The sequence below is a fragment of the Onthophagus taurus genome, chromosome 10, assembly GCF_036711975.1.
Source record: "Onthophagus taurus isolate NC chromosome 10, IU_Otau_3.0, whole genome shotgun sequence".
Taxonomy (NCBI): domain Eukaryota; kingdom Metazoa; phylum Arthropoda; class Insecta; order Coleoptera; family Scarabaeidae; genus Onthophagus; species Onthophagus taurus.
This window is the reverse complement of record NC_091975.1, coordinates 3,128,616-3,145,010: the sequence shown is the minus strand read 5'-3', so window position 1 is coordinate 3,145,010 and position 16,395 is coordinate 3,128,616. Positions and strand designations below refer to the sequence as shown.

The 16,395-nt window shown below is 31.2% G+C and overlaps 7 protein-coding genes across 9 annotated transcripts; 4 read left to right on the top strand and 3 right to left on the bottom strand.

Annotated features, from left to right (window-relative positions):
* Nucleotides 1-74: 74 nt before the first annotated feature.
* On the bottom strand, nucleotides 75-1,346 carry LOC111428216 (succinate--CoA ligase [GDP-forming] subunit beta, mitochondrial-like). Its single transcript, XM_023063655.2, has one exon. It carries the CDS (start codon nucleotides 1,344-1,346, stop codon nucleotides 75-77), a length of 1,272 nt encoding a protein of 423 aa, XP_022919423.2.
* A 1,229-nt stretch (nucleotides 1,347-2,575) lies between these two features.
* LOC139431556 (small integral membrane protein 20) lies at nucleotides 2,576-3,121 on the top strand. Its single transcript, XM_071199463.1, has 3 exons — nucleotides 2,576-2,799; nucleotides 2,851-2,907; nucleotides 2,964-3,121. The coding sequence occupies exons 1-3, from the start codon at nucleotides 2,685-2,687 to the stop codon at nucleotides 2,999-3,001; spliced, it is 210 nt and encodes a 69-aa protein (XP_071055564.1). The 5' UTR covers nucleotides 2,576-2,684; the 3' UTR covers nucleotides 3,002-3,121.
* On the bottom strand, nucleotides 3,036-5,234 carry LOC111428165 (acyl-CoA Delta-9 desaturase-like). 3 transcript variants are annotated; one of them, XM_023063577.2, is made up of 6 exons: nucleotides 5,037-5,234; nucleotides 4,893-4,922; nucleotides 4,412-4,637; nucleotides 4,230-4,360; nucleotides 3,519-3,907; nucleotides 3,036-3,461 (listed from the first exon to the last, which is right to left on the bottom strand). In XM_023063577.2, exons 3-6 carry the CDS (start codon nucleotides 4,611-4,613, stop codon nucleotides 3,143-3,145), a joined length of 1,041 nt encoding a protein of 346 aa, XP_022919345.2. In that variant the 5' UTR covers nucleotides 4,614-4,637; nucleotides 4,893-4,922; nucleotides 5,037-5,234; the 3' UTR covers nucleotides 3,036-3,142. The 3 variants fall into 3 exon arrangements, with proteins under 3 accessions (XP_022919345.2, XP_022919348.2, XP_022919344.2); XM_023063580.2 differs by having other exon boundaries at nucleotides 4,412-4,634; nucleotides 5,037-5,222; XM_023063576.2 differs by lacking the exon at nucleotides 5,037-5,234 and having other exon boundaries at nucleotides 4,893-5,030.
* Nucleotides 5,235-6,953: 1,719 nt separating this feature from the next.
* Nucleotides 6,954-9,729, top strand: LOC111428170 (protein obstructor-E-like). Its single transcript, XM_023063586.2, has 5 exons — nucleotides 6,954-7,106; nucleotides 8,315-8,533; nucleotides 8,588-8,776; nucleotides 8,831-9,554; nucleotides 9,666-9,729. The coding sequence occupies exons 1-4, from the start codon at nucleotides 7,067-7,069 to the stop codon at nucleotides 9,124-9,126; spliced, it is 744 nt and encodes a 247-aa protein (XP_022919354.1). The 5' UTR covers nucleotides 6,954-7,066; the 3' UTR covers nucleotides 9,127-9,554; nucleotides 9,666-9,729.
* Nucleotides 9,494-10,032, top strand: LOC111428175 (MICOS complex subunit MIC13 homolog QIL1). Its single transcript, XM_023063594.2, has 2 exons — nucleotides 9,494-9,501; nucleotides 9,666-10,032. The coding sequence occupies exons 1-2, from the start codon at nucleotides 9,494-9,496 to the stop codon at nucleotides 10,030-10,032; spliced, it is 375 nt and encodes a 124-aa protein (XP_022919362.1).
* Nucleotides 10,033-10,276: 244 nt separating this feature from the next.
* Nucleotides 10,277-15,203, top strand: LOC111428167 (proliferation-associated protein 2G4). The gene is made up of 4 exons (XM_071199461.1): nucleotides 10,277-10,399; nucleotides 10,558-10,792; nucleotides 11,016-11,626; nucleotides 13,817-15,203. Exons 1-4 carry the CDS (start codon nucleotides 10,312-10,314, stop codon nucleotides 14,047-14,049), a joined length of 1,167 nt encoding a protein of 388 aa, XP_071055562.1. The 5' UTR covers nucleotides 10,277-10,311; the 3' UTR covers nucleotides 14,050-15,203.
* LOC111428168 (acyl-CoA Delta-9 desaturase) lies at nucleotides 14,815-16,365 on the bottom strand. The gene is made up of 3 exons (XM_023063584.2): nucleotides 16,177-16,365; nucleotides 15,603-16,125; nucleotides 14,815-15,546 (listed from the first exon to the last, which is right to left on the bottom strand). Exons 1-3 carry the CDS (start codon nucleotides 16,304-16,306, stop codon nucleotides 15,249-15,251), a joined length of 951 nt encoding a protein of 316 aa, XP_022919352.2. The 5' UTR covers nucleotides 16,307-16,365; the 3' UTR covers nucleotides 14,815-15,248.
* Between the last annotated feature and the right edge of the window lie 30 nt (nucleotides 16,366-16,395).

The following is a 16,395-nucleotide window of genomic DNA, read 5'->3' as shown; positions in this document are numbered from 1 at the left end:
CAAAATGGTTGCCTAACCACCTCATTTTTTTAAACAATTTTGATTTAATTACAAAATTAAATATGAACTAATAATCACTTTTTGTCTTCTTTCTTACGATAACTACTTTTTTTAGCATGAACAACAGCTTTTAAAGCGGCCTGTTCAAAACTATCGGTGCTATCGATAGGAAAATGTGCGCTTTTAATGATTTCTCTTGCTTCATCTGCATGGGTTCCTTCTAAGCGTACTACCAAAGGGACTTTAATAATTTCCGTTGCTTTAACTATTCCTTTAGCAATCATTGCGCAATCAACAATTCCACCGAAAATGTTCACCAAAATTACTTTAACCTGTCTTGATTTTCCCAAAATTTTAAATGCGTTATAAATTCCGGATTCTGTTACGCCACCGGAGACGTCTAAGAAATTAGCTGGCTCGCCACCATGAGTTTTAATAAGATCCATTGTAGCCATTGCTAAACCAGCCCCATTTACCATACATCCGATGTTTCCATCTAACTGGATATAATGCATACCAAACTGCACTGCTTCTAATTCGTTTGGATGTGTTTCCGGATCCGGTTTAAATAAATCTTTATGTCTAAATTCGGCGTTATTATCGATTGTAAATTTAGCGTCTAAAATTTGTATTTTATTATCGTTAGTTTCGGCCAAAGGATTTATTTCTAGTTGCATCATATCGTACTTTTTAAAAAGACGCCATAATTTTTGCATGACATCAATTAATTGGGGGTAATTCATTCTTTTGAATCGGAAAAAATCGGCATATTCACCCGCTTGTTCATAACTAAACCCTTTGCAAATATCAACCGGAATTTTTCTCATCAACGAAGGATTTTGTTTCGTTATCGTTTCAACATCGACTCCTCCAGCCGGGCATATCATCATAATCGGATCTTTAAATTGAGGATTCAAAACGTAACTAAAATAAGCTTCTTTAGAAACAGTCGCCGCTTGCTCAACCATAACCGTTCTCACTCTAAGCCCATTTTTAGACGTTTGTTTCGTAATCAAATTGTGCCCCAACATTTGTTTTATAAAATCCCTCGCCTGATCTTTATTCGTTGTCACTTGAACGCCGCCCTTCAATCCATCTTTAAAATAACCCAAACCACGTCCTCCGGCCGCCACTTGAGCCTTCACAACATAACGCTCAGACAAAAAGTTCTCAAAGTCTTTATAACCCTTAACTTGATCGATCGTTATAAACTCGCTCATCTTTAATCCTTCACCTTTTAAAATTTGTTTACTTTGGTATTCCATCAAGCTTAAATTTCGAACCGATTTTTGAAACGTTTGATGAATATTTGTGGCGAAATTAAGTTTTATGAGGGGATAAAACATTTTTTTTTTCGTATATGACAAAGTGAAATAAAGAAAAATAATAAATTTTATGATTTTGAAATTTTATGTCAAATTTTGTGAATGTGTGCTAAATTTCATTTGATCTAAACTTTGATATATTATTATGGGGTCACCCAATTAATACAAAAAGCTCTACTATTTACACCTGCTGCAGATAAACCCAAACAAAGTAGAAATAGTCTCACTCGGAAAAGAAAGCTACGACAGCCATAAGGTTATGTTTAGAAGCAGGGATGATTTGATGAAGGATGAGCCTCAACTCAAAAGAGAAGTCCTAGTTTGGTACTGATTCTTCAAAGATAGTTGAATCCGGAGTTGGGATCAGAGGACCAAAAAACTGTATTAAGATGCTCTTAAGCTCCGTGATAACCATTCTTTAGGTTGAAGTTCTTGCCATAAACTTCTGCATCATTTTGAACACAAAAGGGGAGTTATGGTTGCTCTCTGGTTTCCTGAGACGTCCCTAAATTAGCAGCTCTTCAACATTGGACGTCTCAAACACAAAATTTTCGGAAAGGTTCACCCATTGACATAAAGGAACAAAACTTTGGAATAATACTAAGGTTCATCAAGGGCCTAGATCTGTCCTAAGCCTTTGGAGGGCGTCATAATAAAGTCATATCAGTTCCTTCGTATTTTGTACCTTGAAAAAATACTTTTGTCCACGACTACCTTATAATATATACCTTATAAATGAGTTTTCTCAAACAAAAGGGTAGTCATTTTTCACAGAGTGAATCATTATTCACGGGTAATCAATTTGACAGACTATAATAATTATTTGAAACGCCAAAATTTAAAAAAAACGTCAATTTAATTTAATTTTTTTAGGACTTTCTAAAGGTTTGACATTAAAAAAGACATGATGTTTCATAAAATTGACATTTAATATTGACAAATAGTTGTGAAGTTGGTTACAGTTAGCAACATTGAATTTGTGTCATATTGATATTTAAACATTATCAAAAATTTATTTAAAAAAATAAATTTATGGTATCAATTTCAATAGTAGTGGACAAAGTATAGTATTCTACTCACATATAATGAGCTATTATTCACTCAGGTGAAATGTGTTGCTTTATCGTTAGTTCGATAGTTGTACACAGTTTACAGATTTCTGTTTTATTTCTACAATTAAAATTAAAAAACTTTTTTAACTAATTGTTAAAATAAATCATTTTAATCGTAATATTAATTTTTAATACAATTAATTACTTTTAGAATCATATATATAAATAATTTTCAAAATAAGTCGAGATTATGTAACTGCAATTTTTATTAAATATATCAACATAACCTCAAAGATAACCTAAAAAAATGGTAATAATAAAAAATCTTAAATTTGTTGGGGTAATGTGTGGTTTAATAGGAGGTATAGCAATAGCAATTTATCCGATTGTAATCTATCCTATGATGAATATTGATGAATACAGTAAGTATTAAGAAACAGTCTTAAAAAATATGTCAATTTCTTCGTGTTTAGAAAAGATTCAAAAAGAAACACGGAAAGGTATTCGACAGGAAGATATCCAACCAGGAAGTAAATATTAATGTTAAAAATATTCAAAATTTAGTTTTATAATTGTTAATTTTTAGATATGAAAGTATGGACGGATCCTTTTGATCGTAAATAAGAATAGGAACATTAAGGGACTACTAAAAAGTTGATTTAGCTTGATTTAGTTGACTTTTATTCATAAATAAGACCTGTTTATTTATAAGGATGATTTAAAATAAATTAAGAATACTAATTATTTTCATATCTGATAACAAATCTAATCACACTTTTTATTCAAAGTAATAGCATCTTGAATATCTTCTTTTGGCATATCTTTATCAGTCCATCCCCAAAGATTGTGGGTACCATCTCCGGTCCTTTTAACCCTTTTTTTAATCATATCTTCTGAGACTGTTTTTAAATCGTAAGCCCAACCAATTTTTGCCATAAAATCGATGAATAATGTAGACATATTGGTGCTGTATTTTCCTAATTCTGACGTTTTATAATCCCATGGGAAGGTGTGATGATAATTATGCCAACCTTCGCCCAAAGCCAAAAGAGCAACACTAAAGTTTTCACCCGGATTAATAAACCTATAATTTACACATCAATATTATTTATACCACAAAAATTAGATATTATTATCTTACTTGTCGTATGGTTTATCCCCAAACATATGGGCAACTGAATTAACCAACCATGTAATATTAAGACCTAAACAATAACGTAATAAATTCAAAACCCAAGCGTTTACAAATCCTTCATTCCATAAATACATGGGGAGAACAGTTGGAAGGACAAAACTGGTAAAAATCATTAATGGAACATAATGTTTTTGTTGGAATCTTAAAATTGGATCCGATGTTAAATCGGAAATATCAACGCCTTTCCCCTTTTCTTTTACATCGGGATGACGACGAGTTAAAAGCCAACCAACGTGCGAAAAGAAGAAGCCACGTGTTGCATTGTGTGGATCTGCATCTGTTTCACTAAATTTATGGTGAACGCGATGATCACGAGCCCATTCAATAGCAGAATTCTAAAATTTTAATTAAATAGAAAACAAGATATTTTTTATAGTGTCCAATATTTGTGGTGGTTTTTATGATATAATAGCAGTCACATAACGAACACCCATGGAGTTGTAAACAGGTAGTTTACGAACCCCAAACTCTGGCGTGAGTTGTTCAGGTCCGCATTAACGGAAATTACAAAAACTTAAAATAAATAAAGAAGTGTGTCCCTGGACCTAGTTCGCTATCATAAAGTAATAAAGGAGGGCCTATCATAAATCACGTCCAGGTACTACTACTACTGTTTCTGAGGGTCGTAAAAACCACCAGAAATATGGGAAAATATACCTGAAAAGCTAAAGTTTGCATGATGACTAAAAGAATTTTCAAGGGAGTTTTAGCTTTGTACGATTTGTGAGACCAAAGACGATGTGCGCCGCAAGTTATTCCCAAATTTCCCATGTTTAGAAGAATAAATCCTAAATTAAAAAACAGTTTGGTAAAAATTTAACTAATTATTTTTTATTTACCTAAAATAATAGTTAAAAATTTGGCCGAAGTAAACAAAACATAAACCCCATAAAAAGAGACAACGTGAAGGTAAATATATAAGATAATGTTCCTCCAAACGTATTTGTACTCTCTTGGTTTCGTCTCATGATTATTAATATTAACATTTTGAGTATCAACTATATCAGTTTCGTGTAAAACTCCTGTTTCATTCGGTGGCATTTTGATATATTTTCTTCAAAGCTTCTAGAATCAAGTTAAATTAAATAAAAAAAATATAGACGTGACATTAAAAACGTAATGCGAACGTTATTTAATTGTACTTTTAGTTTATTTTTAGACTTAGTTTAACACAAAAGCCAAGTTATGCAAACAACAAAATTACTTAATTAAATATAAATCAGAATAAACAACAAATTTATTGGTGATTTAAAATTCTTTCTTTTAATTTTAGATTTCACTTACGCAATAAGTATTTACCCCAGAAAAAATTATACTTACAATTGGTGATTTAAAATCGACTACAAAAATCTACAACAAATTAAGATTTTTTAATGCTTAGTTTAATTTACGACGTGTTATTGCTAAAGAAGTCTAAAACGTAAATGGATTGACTCCTTCAACTGTACACGTAGCCGCACTAACCACGTGGATTAAAAAAGACCGGCAATTGGCAACGTTTTTATTTGACCAGTCCGCAATCACCTGATCGTCGACTAAAATTGGACTAAAATGGTTTACAGCGTTTACAGTTATGTCTCGGCGGACAATTTTGGAGCCATCTAACGCCATGTTACGAAGACTGATATAAAAACGTCGCTAGACTTGGAAATGAATTCTGCAGCGTCTGCGAATTTTTGGTTCTTATCTGATATAAATGCATAAATGTTTGTGTAATCTGTTAAATTTCGAATGAAAGTTGACCTTCGGAAACAACTCATCGATGATTCAACATCGGTTTTTCTAAAAAAAAACGGCTTTTAATAAAATTATGGAATTATTATCAGATTTAACTATAATCAAATGGAATTAGAAGTTATCTAGAAAACTAAATTGTCTGGATGTTGAAAACATCCTAAAATATCCTAAATACATCCTAAATACATAAAAAACGTTAAGTTTTGAGGATTTGGGTCTTATAAGTATCTTGCCTTTCTAAGGTATTGGAGCATTACTTAGAACTAGGAACATCCGTCGCTTTTAGTTCTTGAGTTATAACCGGATTTGATGTCAAAATCGCAATGTTTGATTATTTTGGAATTCTATCTGTTCTAAGTTGCGAATAATCCATGTTGGGTTAATTCGCTTTATGGATTATAATTTTTGGATTAATTGGCAATGTTTTTTGGTAATAACTAATTGTTCCATAATTATTACTTTTTGAGTTATGTTCTATTTTGTTGTTAAAATCGTTCAAATTTTGGAATTTAGAGCTTTCTATGCCTTTTGAGTTGGTAATAATCAATCCTGTTTTATATATCTTCATGATCGTGTTTTACAAGATCATTTAACATGTTTTTTTGATTATAACAAATCATTCCTACTTCTTGTGTGATAACCGGATTTAATGTCAAAAACGCAATATTTAAGTATTTTGGAATTCTGTCTTCTTCAATTCTGAAATTGCTAAATTTGGCAATTTAGAGCTTTCTATGCTTTTTAAAGTTTGCTGTCGTCATTAGGATTTAAAATTTGTAGTAAAAGAAGAAACGTCCATGTAACAATTAATTACACAATAAAAACAAGGATTAATGTTAAAAAAGGGGCGATCTTGATAATAAAAATACAATAGAAAATAAGTTTTTAATTGGATTTAGAATCATCTGTGAATGAGGACGCGGTTACTTTCGAAAGAACTTTGCTTGTAGTACATTAGATAATATTTAAGATATCTGTAAACTAATTTCTAATTAATTTTACTCTAAACGACTATTTAAAGTCAATTAACTGCGATTGCTTTCGTGAAGGTGGTGCGTTTAAAGAGAAATTGAGCTTTCTTTTTTTTGTATTTAGTTAAACATATCGCAACATTAATTTAATACGAATTCTTTGGATTAGTTTAAAGGTCCTTAACATTGAATTACGATAACGGATTTTTGTTCAATTATTCATTCAATACACGTACGCAATCATTAGCATTCAATAAAAGGATGCATCAATAATTTACCGTTTAAAAAAACTTCACGTTAAAATATTGCTTAGAAAATGTTAAAGTTCATGGTCTAGAGTCTTTTTTATTTAAATTCTTAGCAAAGATGTTCAAGGATTAGTTTAGATCTTGAACTTTTTTTTTTCTTAATTAACAATTTAAAAAAAAATATAAAATTATTTTAATCAATCAGAACGTGCAAACTAATAGCCTTGAAAATTGCAGAAATTTTATGTTCGGATTCACTCGTTGTTAATTAAATGTTTTAAATACTTGGGTAGTTTCGTTTTAAATGTGATTTCGAGTGGAAATTATACTTTCGAGTCGATTCTGAAACCCAACAGGAGAGGACATACGTTGGTCCCCTCCTATAGGTTAAGTATTTAATAAAAAGGAAAAGAAACGTTCTGTAGTCGTTCAGTTCAAGACAGGAAGAGGTGTGTTCAACAGTTTGTGCGTTAACTTGAAAAAATATTAATTAATTTTTATTAAATTAAAAAAACTTTTTCTTGTGTAATCAAACAAAATGAAACATTTTGGGTTAATAATCCTTTTAAGTTTATTAGGTGAGTATTTTTATATTTAAAGAAATATCTTCATTTCTAAAAATTCAAAGATCATCTTTAAAGATATTTAGAAGTTATATAAACACGAACAAGGTCAAATTCCTTTTACCCTTTATTCTGGTTTCTGATTCAAAATTGAATGGAGATTATTTTTTCCATAAAATATCACCAAAACCAGTTAGAGTAACTCTCAACGCTACAAATTGATTAATTCATAGAAAGTTAAAGTGAAAGTACTTCTTGGAACTCTCTCGTCTCGAGTTCCACAACGAGAAGATAGCGAAATCTCGCTAAGTATGCATCTTTTTTAAGCTTGAATAATCTTACATAACCAAAGAGATCGAGTTTATTACGTTAAATTAACTTAAATTATTCAAATAAATATGATTTCTAATTATCTAATATTTATTTCTCCGTTTAGACGTTTTATTTGTTAGAGAAAGTGTGAAAAAGATTTCCTATTATTTTCTTTTTTTATTCATTTTGGTATTTTTTACCACCTCGATGTAACTATTCGGTTACGTAAATTTAATCGCTCCCACGATAGTTCTTTCGTTCTTATATGGGAAACTGGCGTTGTTTTCTCAAGGATACGAAAAAAGTCTACAAAAAGGATGTGGGAAGGAATCTCGAGTCGCTCTCATGGACCTGATGGTCACGATTGATACGTATTATAAATTGTGTGGTCAGTGAAGGTAAAAGGTCTCTTGGGTCAGGTTCATGTCTCATAAATAAATGAAAATCAACTAAATAATTAATTAAAATCCCTTTGGCGGAAAGCCAAAAGGATAATTTTATAAAAACACAAAAGAATTGCTTGTTAAGTTTGTTAGGTCATGGATTTTAACACTAATTGCTCAAAAACAGGAAGGATAAAAGATTTAAATTTGCATCCTGTACGTAATCGTTATGTAATAAACATTTTAATTAAGTTATTGTGTTTCAAAATCTTATAAAACCACCGTTAAAGATTTTACACAGGAAGTGAAAGTATTTAAAGGGTTTTTACAAAAACACTAACTAATACATAGGAATTTTAGAACAGCTTTGTTTTTTGGCCTCTTTTTACAACGTTTATCATTTTGATTCAAGACTTCTTCTGGGCATACATATTGCATACTGTATGTATGCGCAGAAATGTCCAGAACTGTTTGCAACTTCACAACTCTTGAACGAAAATAGGCTTAGTCTCCCATTTTTTTTTCAAGGTATTATATCTAGCCAACAACAAGAAGATGCGTGTAAAGCAAAATCACGTGTAGTTCCTGATTTAACATATTGTGACCGATATTGGGAATGTGTAAACGGTCAACCAGAACTTTATGATTGCCCGAATGGTTTAGTATATGCAGGAAAGAATCGCGGTGTTACTGAAGGATGTGATTATCCATGGAGAGCAAATTATTGCGATGGAAAACAACAAGCCAGTAAGTTCAAATAACAAATCTAATACAAAATTTAATCACCCCAATGAAATATAGATCCTCCAATCGGCACGGATCATTGTGATTGGTTATACGGAATTTTCGGACACGAAACTTCTTGTACGCGATATTGGACTTGTTGGAATGGTACCGCAACTGAACAACTTTGCATCGGTGGGCTTCTATATAACGAAAAGACGCATTCTTGCGATTGGCCTGAGAATGTTGATGGTTGCCAAAAACATCGTATGAAAAGTTACTCACTTACCTCAATTTTTGTTAATTTTCTTATTATTTCAGCACTTTGTAATGATGATGCAAATGGAAATGTGCCATTAGGAAAATCTTGTAATAGATATTGGCAGTGTCAAGGTGGTTATCCTCGCCTTCAAAGATGTCCTGCCATGTTAGTTTTTGATCGTCGTTCGTTAAGATGTGTTGTACCCCCAACGGAAGATTGCGATGTCCCTACAACACCTGCAGCGCCCCTAGAAGAAGATGGAGAACAAAATTTACCGCAAGGAGTGAAGCCAGAATTTAATTTACCACCCGGTGCTTTACCCATACCATCCAGACCGAATAAAAATCGAAATTAAAAAGAAAACACAATAAAAACTATAGTAAAGTTAAAAAATTTACTTTACGCTAATTCTTTTTGTTTTTAATTGTAAATATATCATTTCAAAGGTTGTAATATTCACAAATTCGGTCTAAAAAAAATTTGTGAATGTTTAACATCCTAAATATAATGTTTGTTATTATTATTAGTTTTTATTATTAATAACTTAGATTAATTAATAAGATATGTTTTTTTTTGTAGTAGATGTAAATAAATTTTTTTTTAATTTAAATAATCCCGCTTTATTTACCTTTTTAGTGGCTCCATCTATCTATTACGCAACACACCTTTCTTCTAACCTAGAAATTAAATTAACGCAAAATTAAACATCAATTTTTAACAAAATGTTCAGGTAAATAAAGAAACAAAACCAAAGCAACCTTTTTCGGCATCAACCTGACGTTTGTAAGGGCTTTTTGTTAAAAATCATGAAATTTCTTCATAATACCTTATTAAAACTCCCGTATCAATAAAATTAGTTATAAGTTAGAAAAATATTAATTTATTGATTTGTAGGTTCGCTATTAAGTGTGGATTAGCGGGGGCAGCTGTATATTACGTTTCCGATCAAGGTGTGTGGAAAGAAAGCAAGGAAACCACCAAGTTGTACAACAAAATCAACGATTTCTTATGCCCCTACATGAAACAAGCCCAAGCTCAACTTCCTATTGAAATTCCCGAGCTTCCAAGTACTGGAAGAATATCGTACTTAATGAAACAATATTGGAACCATGGTGTCACAGCTACTTTTATTTATATAGGAGATTTACCCCAAAACGTTACCAAATTAACGAAATCGGGTATTGATGCTATTAAGGGTAACGAAGAGATGAAAAAACTTATGGATGGGTTTAGTGGAACTCCTGAAATAGAAAAAAAATAATTATGTTAATATAGATTTGTTTGTGAATAATAAATGAAGTAAATAAATCAAGTTGAAGAAAAATTTAGGTTAAGTTTCAATTGTCATTTTTTTTAAATTAATTAAAGTATGAATCGATTTGCAATAATAAAGAGTTACAATAATTATTACCATAAATAAATATACATAATTTAAAATAAAATAGTAAGAAATCTAGGGATATTTCGTTTTAAAACCACATAACCGCGTCGTGTCTTTTTAGGTTACCAAAATCTGTCACGTGATCACAACGTTGTTGCAATGGCGGAGGACAAAGATGTGATTGAGAAGACCATCGCCGAAGACTTGGTCGTAACCAAGTATAAAATGGCTGGGGAGATCGTTAACAGTGAGTTTTATAACCCTTACGTTAGTTAATGTCGCCGAATTAAAATTAAACGTCTCCGAAAAACCATATGGTCTTAACCCGGTTTTACGAGAAACCATGTGGTTATCTAGTTCCAAGTACATGCGTGTTTTCATTATATGAACAAATCACATTTGCAGGGGTCCTCAAGCAGGTTATTGACAAGTGCGTCGTGGGGGCTTCCGTTCGCGAAATATGCGAATTTGGCGATCGTCTCCTTCTGGATGAAACCAGCAAGGTTTTTAAGAAGGAAAAGGACCTCAAAAAGGGAATTGCTTTTCCCACGTGTATCTCTGTTAATAATTGCATTTGTCATTTTTCGCCTGTACCAAGCGAACCTGACTATACATTAAAAGATGAAGATTTATGTAAAGTGTAAGTATTAAAAAAAATGAGCTGTCAAAGGGGTAGTTGACATTTTAGGTTAAGTTGTCATAACCTAAAAAAATTAAAATTTTTATGATGATTTTTTAACTCCAATTGATCCAACTGAATAAAAACATTGAAGAAATGACAATCTGAATATAATTAATTTTATTATTTTCAAAATTTTGATAAGATAATTTTGATTATAAAATTTTTTTTGTTTTTAATCCAGTGATTTAGGTGCTCACATCGACGGTTTCATTGCCGTAGTAGCACATACAATAGTTTTGGGTGCCTCAACAGATAATAAAGTCACGGGAAGAAAAGCTGATTGTATCACAGCTGCACATTACGCCTCTCAGGCCGCATTACGACTCTTAAAACCCGGCCATGATTCATACGCAGTCACCGATGTCATTCAAACTGTCGCAGAATCGTTTAAATGTAAACCAATTGAAGGTATGTTAAGTCATCAACTGAAACAGTTCAAAATCAACGGTGAAAAGACGATTATTCAAAATCCGAGCGATGCTCAAAGGAAAGAACACGAAGAGTTTGAATTCGATAAACACGAAGTTTATGCGATGGATGTTTTGGTTAGTACTGGAGAAGGGGTCGGAAAAGAAGCTGACGCGAGAGTTTCAATTTATAAAAAAACCGACGAAGTTTATCAATTAAAATTGAAAGCATCGAGGATGTTTTATTCGGCCGTTAGGACGAAGCACGGAAATATGCCGTTCAATTTGAGAAGTTTCGAGGAAGAAACTAAGGCGAAATTGGGCGTTGTCGAATGTGTTAATCATAAATTGATCGAACCGTTTCAAGTGCTTTATGAAAAAACGGGTAAATATAAAATTAAATTAAATATACAGGTGTTTCTGTCCGTTGTGGCATAATTTTAATCGCAAATACTAGAATTAAAACGATGGCGATTCGTGTAATGGCCCATAAATGCCAAAGTTTAAAAATTATTAAACATTTTCTTAAATATTTTCAACATGGTTTGTCTTAGAAAGATAAAATTTGGCAAACAATGCAATGTTATCATGAGAAATCGTTTAAGATCACTTTACAGTGTCCACAAAGGTTATTTCCTTAGAACTTTTTTATAATGTTGTAAACCCTTAAAATTTCCAACTGATTCTAAAAGCCTATTTCATTCTAAAATGATTTTCACTCTTAGAAATTTTTGATTACACGTATCGTTTTAGAGTTATTCATCATATTATTATACAACCTTGTCCTGAAATACTACTGCACAATTACTATTAAAATTGATCCCATAAATTTATTTTTTTAAACAAATTTTTGAATAAAGTTTAAACGTCAATGTGACACAAATTCAATGTTACCAACTGTAACTAACTTCACAATAATTATAATGCCAAAGAAATCTTCAAGGTATATAGTTCATTTTTTTTCTATAATACCTGCCAAATTGTTGTAAAGTTGGCAAAACTAACAGGGAGTTTTGTTTTATCATGTTTTGAAATAAATATGTCACACTGACGTTTTAGCTTTCGTTATTCAAAAAAAAGGTGCTTAAAAAATGTTGTGGGGCGTTTATTTGCCATTTATTTACCTAGAAAAGGTGTTTTGTTCTATTTAATTCTAATTAATTTTACTTTGTTAAATCGTATTTATCTAAAAATTTATTAGTATTTTAACCTCAACTATTTACTTACTGAAAATGTTACTAAAACTCAGGAAAACAATATAAATTTTATAAGGGTCTTAGGTAATACCAACAGAAACCCTAAAAAATTTACATTGACAAGTATTATAGAAAAAAAAACGAACTATAATTAATGTTTGTAAACAAAACTAACCTTACCTAACATTCCTTCACGCTATAATTGACATTACAAAAGAAAACTTCACGCTATAATTGCCATTACTAATTGCCAAAGAAAACATCATGGTATAATTAATGTTTGTAAACAAAACTAACCTTACCTCACATTCCTTCACGCTATAATTGACATTACAAAAGAAAACTTCACACTATAATTGCCATTACTAATTGCCAAAGAAAACTTCATGGTATAATTAATGTTTGTAAACAAAACTAACCTTACCGAACATTCCTTCACGCTGTAATTGACATTACAAAAGAAAACTTCACGCTATAATTGCCATTACAAATTGCCAAAGAATACTTCATGGTATAATTAATGTTTGTAAACAAAACTAACCTTACCTAACATTCAGCGTCTGAAGACACAGGGCTAAACACGAAACTTAAAAATATACAACTTAGCGCTGAATAACAATTAAAACTAGAATTAACACTTGCACTAGAACTATACTCTGTTTTTAAACCAGGAGGAGTAAACGCGAAAGTCAGATTTACACTGGAAAAAATCACCAGAAAATATCACTAGATATTTTGGCGGTAAATTTAAATTAATAATTATTATTTATTTACTTATTGTATTTATTTTCGTTTGTTATCGTCAGCACTATACATACAAATTAACATTGAAGTTATGAGTGTATTTATTTCAAAATATAATAAAAAAGGGTTTAAGAACACAAAATATACAATAATGACACGAAACTGTCGAATTATCAATTACCTAACCTTCAAATTCAAAATTGCCTGTGTGTGAACCTTCCTCGCATTCAACCAATCACGTGCAAGGTCAATCTGCTGACAAATTTAAAATACTCCTCCTGGTTTAAAAACAAAAAATTAAATGTCAATTTAATGAAACGTCATGTTTTTTTTTGTGAAAATTAATTAATAAAGAATTTTTTATTTGAAATATTTTTCTTTACAATCATGGCGAAGTTATTGGCTATATTCCAGACATTTGACACACCTCTTGTATATATATATACACGTGCATTTTCGATCGATTTATATTTAACATTAAACTTGCCTGTTAAAGTCTCTGAGACTCCACATCAGCATCAGTGGTTAAGGGTTAACTCTAGTATTTGTGATTGAAATGATGCCATGACTTACAGGAACACCTGTATTTTAAATCAAAATTATGAATATGACAATAATTTATTGTTTTGAAATAGGTGAATTGGTCGCTCAATTTAAATTTACGGTTTTGTTAATGCCGAACGGTCCTCATAAGATAACAGGTTTGCCGTTTGAGCCCGAACTGTGTCAATCCGAGTATTCGATTACGGACCAAGATGTTAAATCGTTATTGAACAGCTCGGCGAATCCGAAGGCGGCGAAAAAGAAAAAAAAGAAGGGTGAAGCAGTAACGGAGCCACAACCGATGGAAGTTGAAGCGGCTGCTTAATGCTATAAATATTTTTTATCGTGTTAAGCTGAAATTGGATGGTTTTATAAAAACGGACAATTTTCTGTAAAACATTATTTTTGGATTCATTTCGTTTTATTTAAAAAAGAATTGATTAGGATAAAATAAACATAATTAATAAATTTTTTGTTAACAATTAGAAAATAAAATTAATTAATTTTTATAAACGTCAGGTTGTAGAATTTATCTTTATTTTGTTATACAGGGTGATTCACATAAGAACCGACACAGAGCATGTAGAGGACAAGTAAATTAAGATGATTTAACGCAACTTACCTCTATACTAAGTTGTACACCTGAGGAGTTATAAGCCTTCAAAGTTGGCTCTTAAATTTTTAAAAAGTTCAATATCTTTGTAATACATTAAGCTAGAAAAACCATATTTGTGTACCAAGGGTATTAATTGGTAGCAAATTGAACTCAATTGAGGCATTTCAAAGGGATTTTCTTAATCTTTTGGCGGATTTAATACATTATTACTTCATTTCATGTGGAATTTAATTCTAAAACTTTTCTTACTCTTATTATTTTTTAAAAAACTTTGTCGTTTTCATAAAAAACTTAAATAACTAAAGCTTCGTATTTCGAAAAGTTACTTAAAATAAGCGAAAATTCAGTAGTTGGCTATGAAATTGTACGTCAAACTTGACAAATAGGTTAATAACTTTATAACCTACAAATGAGGTAATAATGTATTAAATCCACCAAAAGGTTAAAAAATCTGTCAAAATTTAGGGGACCGTCACCCTTAATCAACCCTTTGAAATGCCTCAATTGGTCTCAACTTGCTACCAATTAATACCCTCGGTGCACTCATAACGTATACCAAATTTGGTTTTTCTAGCTTAATGTATTATGAAGATATTGAATGTTTTAAAAATTTAAGACCCAACTTTGAAGGTCTATAACTCCTCAGGGGTACAACTTAGTACAGAGATAAGTTGCGTTAAATCATCTTAATTTATTGTCTTCTCCATGTCCCTGCTCTGTGTCGGTTCTTATGTGAATCACTCTGTATGTTGTAACAAATTAATTAGACCGTCTATAAGCATTTTCAGTTCTTTAAATAGTTTAATCACCATTGAATTATAATAACAGATATAAAAATAAAACGATTGGTATTTTCTATGAAATATTTTTATTATTCCCCATTCGATAAAGCAAGAGTGAAGTTTTTTCTAATGAGATCGCCTAAATTGTGAATGTTTAACATCAATGAATTGCGAATCCATTAAACACTCGGCGACTGGTTTATTGGTTTCTTTGGCGATTTGTAAAGCTTGACCGATGGTTTTTCGGTCTAATGTTTTTAAACCTTCTGCTAAACCGAAATTCTCACAAAGCCTAATACATTTCGAAAAAATATCGTTTCCATAATAACCAAATTCGCCACTTTGGTAATCCCAAGGTGCTAAATAGTGATATGTAGCCCATTTATGATTCTCAATAATGTTTAATAACGCTTTATCATTATTCCTGGAAACAAAAAAACTTTTAATGTAGAGCTAAATTAACAAAGTGATCAATTTTACTTTTCAATAGGTTCACAAATATTTAATTTAGCGCTAGTTTCGATGAACGAACTCAAATGGCAACCAATTAAGTATCTAATAACCCCAATAATAATAAAGCTATTTATTAATCCTTCCCCCCAATACTCAGCCGGCGCATTAACCGGCAATAAAAGCACCAAAATCGGATACATAATCCAATAATATTTTTTTTGGAACATAACGACGCAATCGTTGTCTAAATCTTCAGTTTCAACTTCAGATTTAATCGTTTCATAACCACCCGCCGGTTTTAAAGTTCGCGTAACAGTTTGAAGATGTAAAAAACTTTTAGTGTTATTAAAAGGATCTAAATGGGTGTTGAAATATTTGTGGTGAAGGCGATGTTGTAAAACCCAGTTATAAATGGTTCCTTGTCCACTTATTGTGTGACAAATCATGAGGAAAATTTTTAATTTTTTGTTTGCAACGAACGTTTTATGAGCCCATAATCTGTGGGCGCCTACAGTTGTGCCTAGTAATCCTAAAAACGTTAATAAGGCCCCTAAAAAAAAATTATTGAATCATAATTAGCGAAATCAAAGAAATGACTTACCGAAAAGATAAGTAGAAATCATCGCTTCATCTAATAAAAAGGGACAAAGAACGATTGAAAAATGCAAATATAAATATAACAAAACAACGGGCCAATCACTTTCTTTTCTTAAAAATTTTTTATCTTCCATTTTTTTTTTTAAATTTGATGCGTAGGTTGACGTTGCACGAATCAGAATGATATTAAAATATCCTGTGTAGCAAATACTTCTAGGGCAAA

Bases quoted from the DNA above. Each gene is read 5' to 3' on its own strand.
- LOC111428216 (XM_023063655.2), bottom strand. From the start codon at position 1,346: ATGTTTTATCCCCTCATAAAACTTAATTTCGCCACAAATATTCATCAA.
- LOC139431556 (XM_071199463.1), top strand. From the start codon at position 2,685: ATGGTAATAATAAAAAATCTTAAATTTGTTGGGGTAATGTGTGGTTTA. The intron at 2,800-2,850 runs GTAAGTATTAAG...CTTCGTGTTTAG, and splicing joins GATGAATATTGATGAATACA to AAAAGATTCAAAAAGAAACA. The intron at 2,908-2,963 runs GTAAATATTAAT...GTTAATTTTTAG, and splicing joins GGAAGATATCCAACCAGGAA to ATATGAAAGTATGGACGGAT.
- LOC111428165 (XM_023063577.2), bottom strand. From the start codon at position 4,613: ATGCCACCGAATGAAACAGGAGTTTTACACGAAACTGATATAGTTGAT. The intron at 3,908-4,229 runs GTATATTTTCCC...TTAAAATTTTAG, and splicing joins TGCAAACTTTAGCTTTTCAG to AATTCTGCTATTGAATGGGC. The intron at 3,462-3,518 runs GTAAGATAATAA...TGTAAATTATAG, and splicing joins GGGGATAAACCATACGACAA to GTTTATTAATCCGGGTGAAA.
- LOC111428170 (XM_023063586.2), top strand. From the start codon at position 7,067: ATGAAACATTTTGGGTTAATAATCCTTTTAAGTTTATTAG. The intron at 8,534-8,587 runs GTAAGTTCAAAT...AATGAAATATAG, and splicing joins CGATGGAAAACAACAAGCCA to ATCCTCCAATCGGCACGGAT. The intron at 8,777-8,830 runs GTATGAAAAGTT...TTATTATTTCAG, and splicing joins TGATGGTTGCCAAAAACATC to CACTTTGTAATGATGATGCA.
- LOC111428167 (XM_071199461.1), top strand. From the start codon at position 10,312: ATGGCGGAGGACAAAGATGTGATTGAGAAGACCATCGCCGAAGACTTG. The intron at 10,793-11,015 runs GTAAGTATTAAA...TTTTTAATCCAG, and splicing joins GATGAAGATTTATGTAAAGT to TGATTTAGGTGCTCACATCG. The intron at 11,627-13,816 runs GTAAATATAAAA...GTTTTGAAATAG, and splicing joins AGTGCTTTATGAAAAAACGG to GTGAATTGGTCGCTCAATTT.
- LOC111428168 (XM_023063584.2), bottom strand. From the start codon at position 16,306: ATGGAAGATAAAAAATTTTTAAGAAAAGAAAGTGATTGGCCCGTTGTT. The intron at 16,126-16,176 runs GTAAGTCATTTC...ATTTTTTTTTAG, and splicing joins GATTTCTACTTATCTTTTCG to GGGCCTTATTAACGTTTTTA. The intron at 15,547-15,602 runs GTAAAATTGATC...TTTTGTTTCCAG, and splicing joins ATTTGTGAACCTATTGAAAA to GAATAATGATAAAGCGTTAT.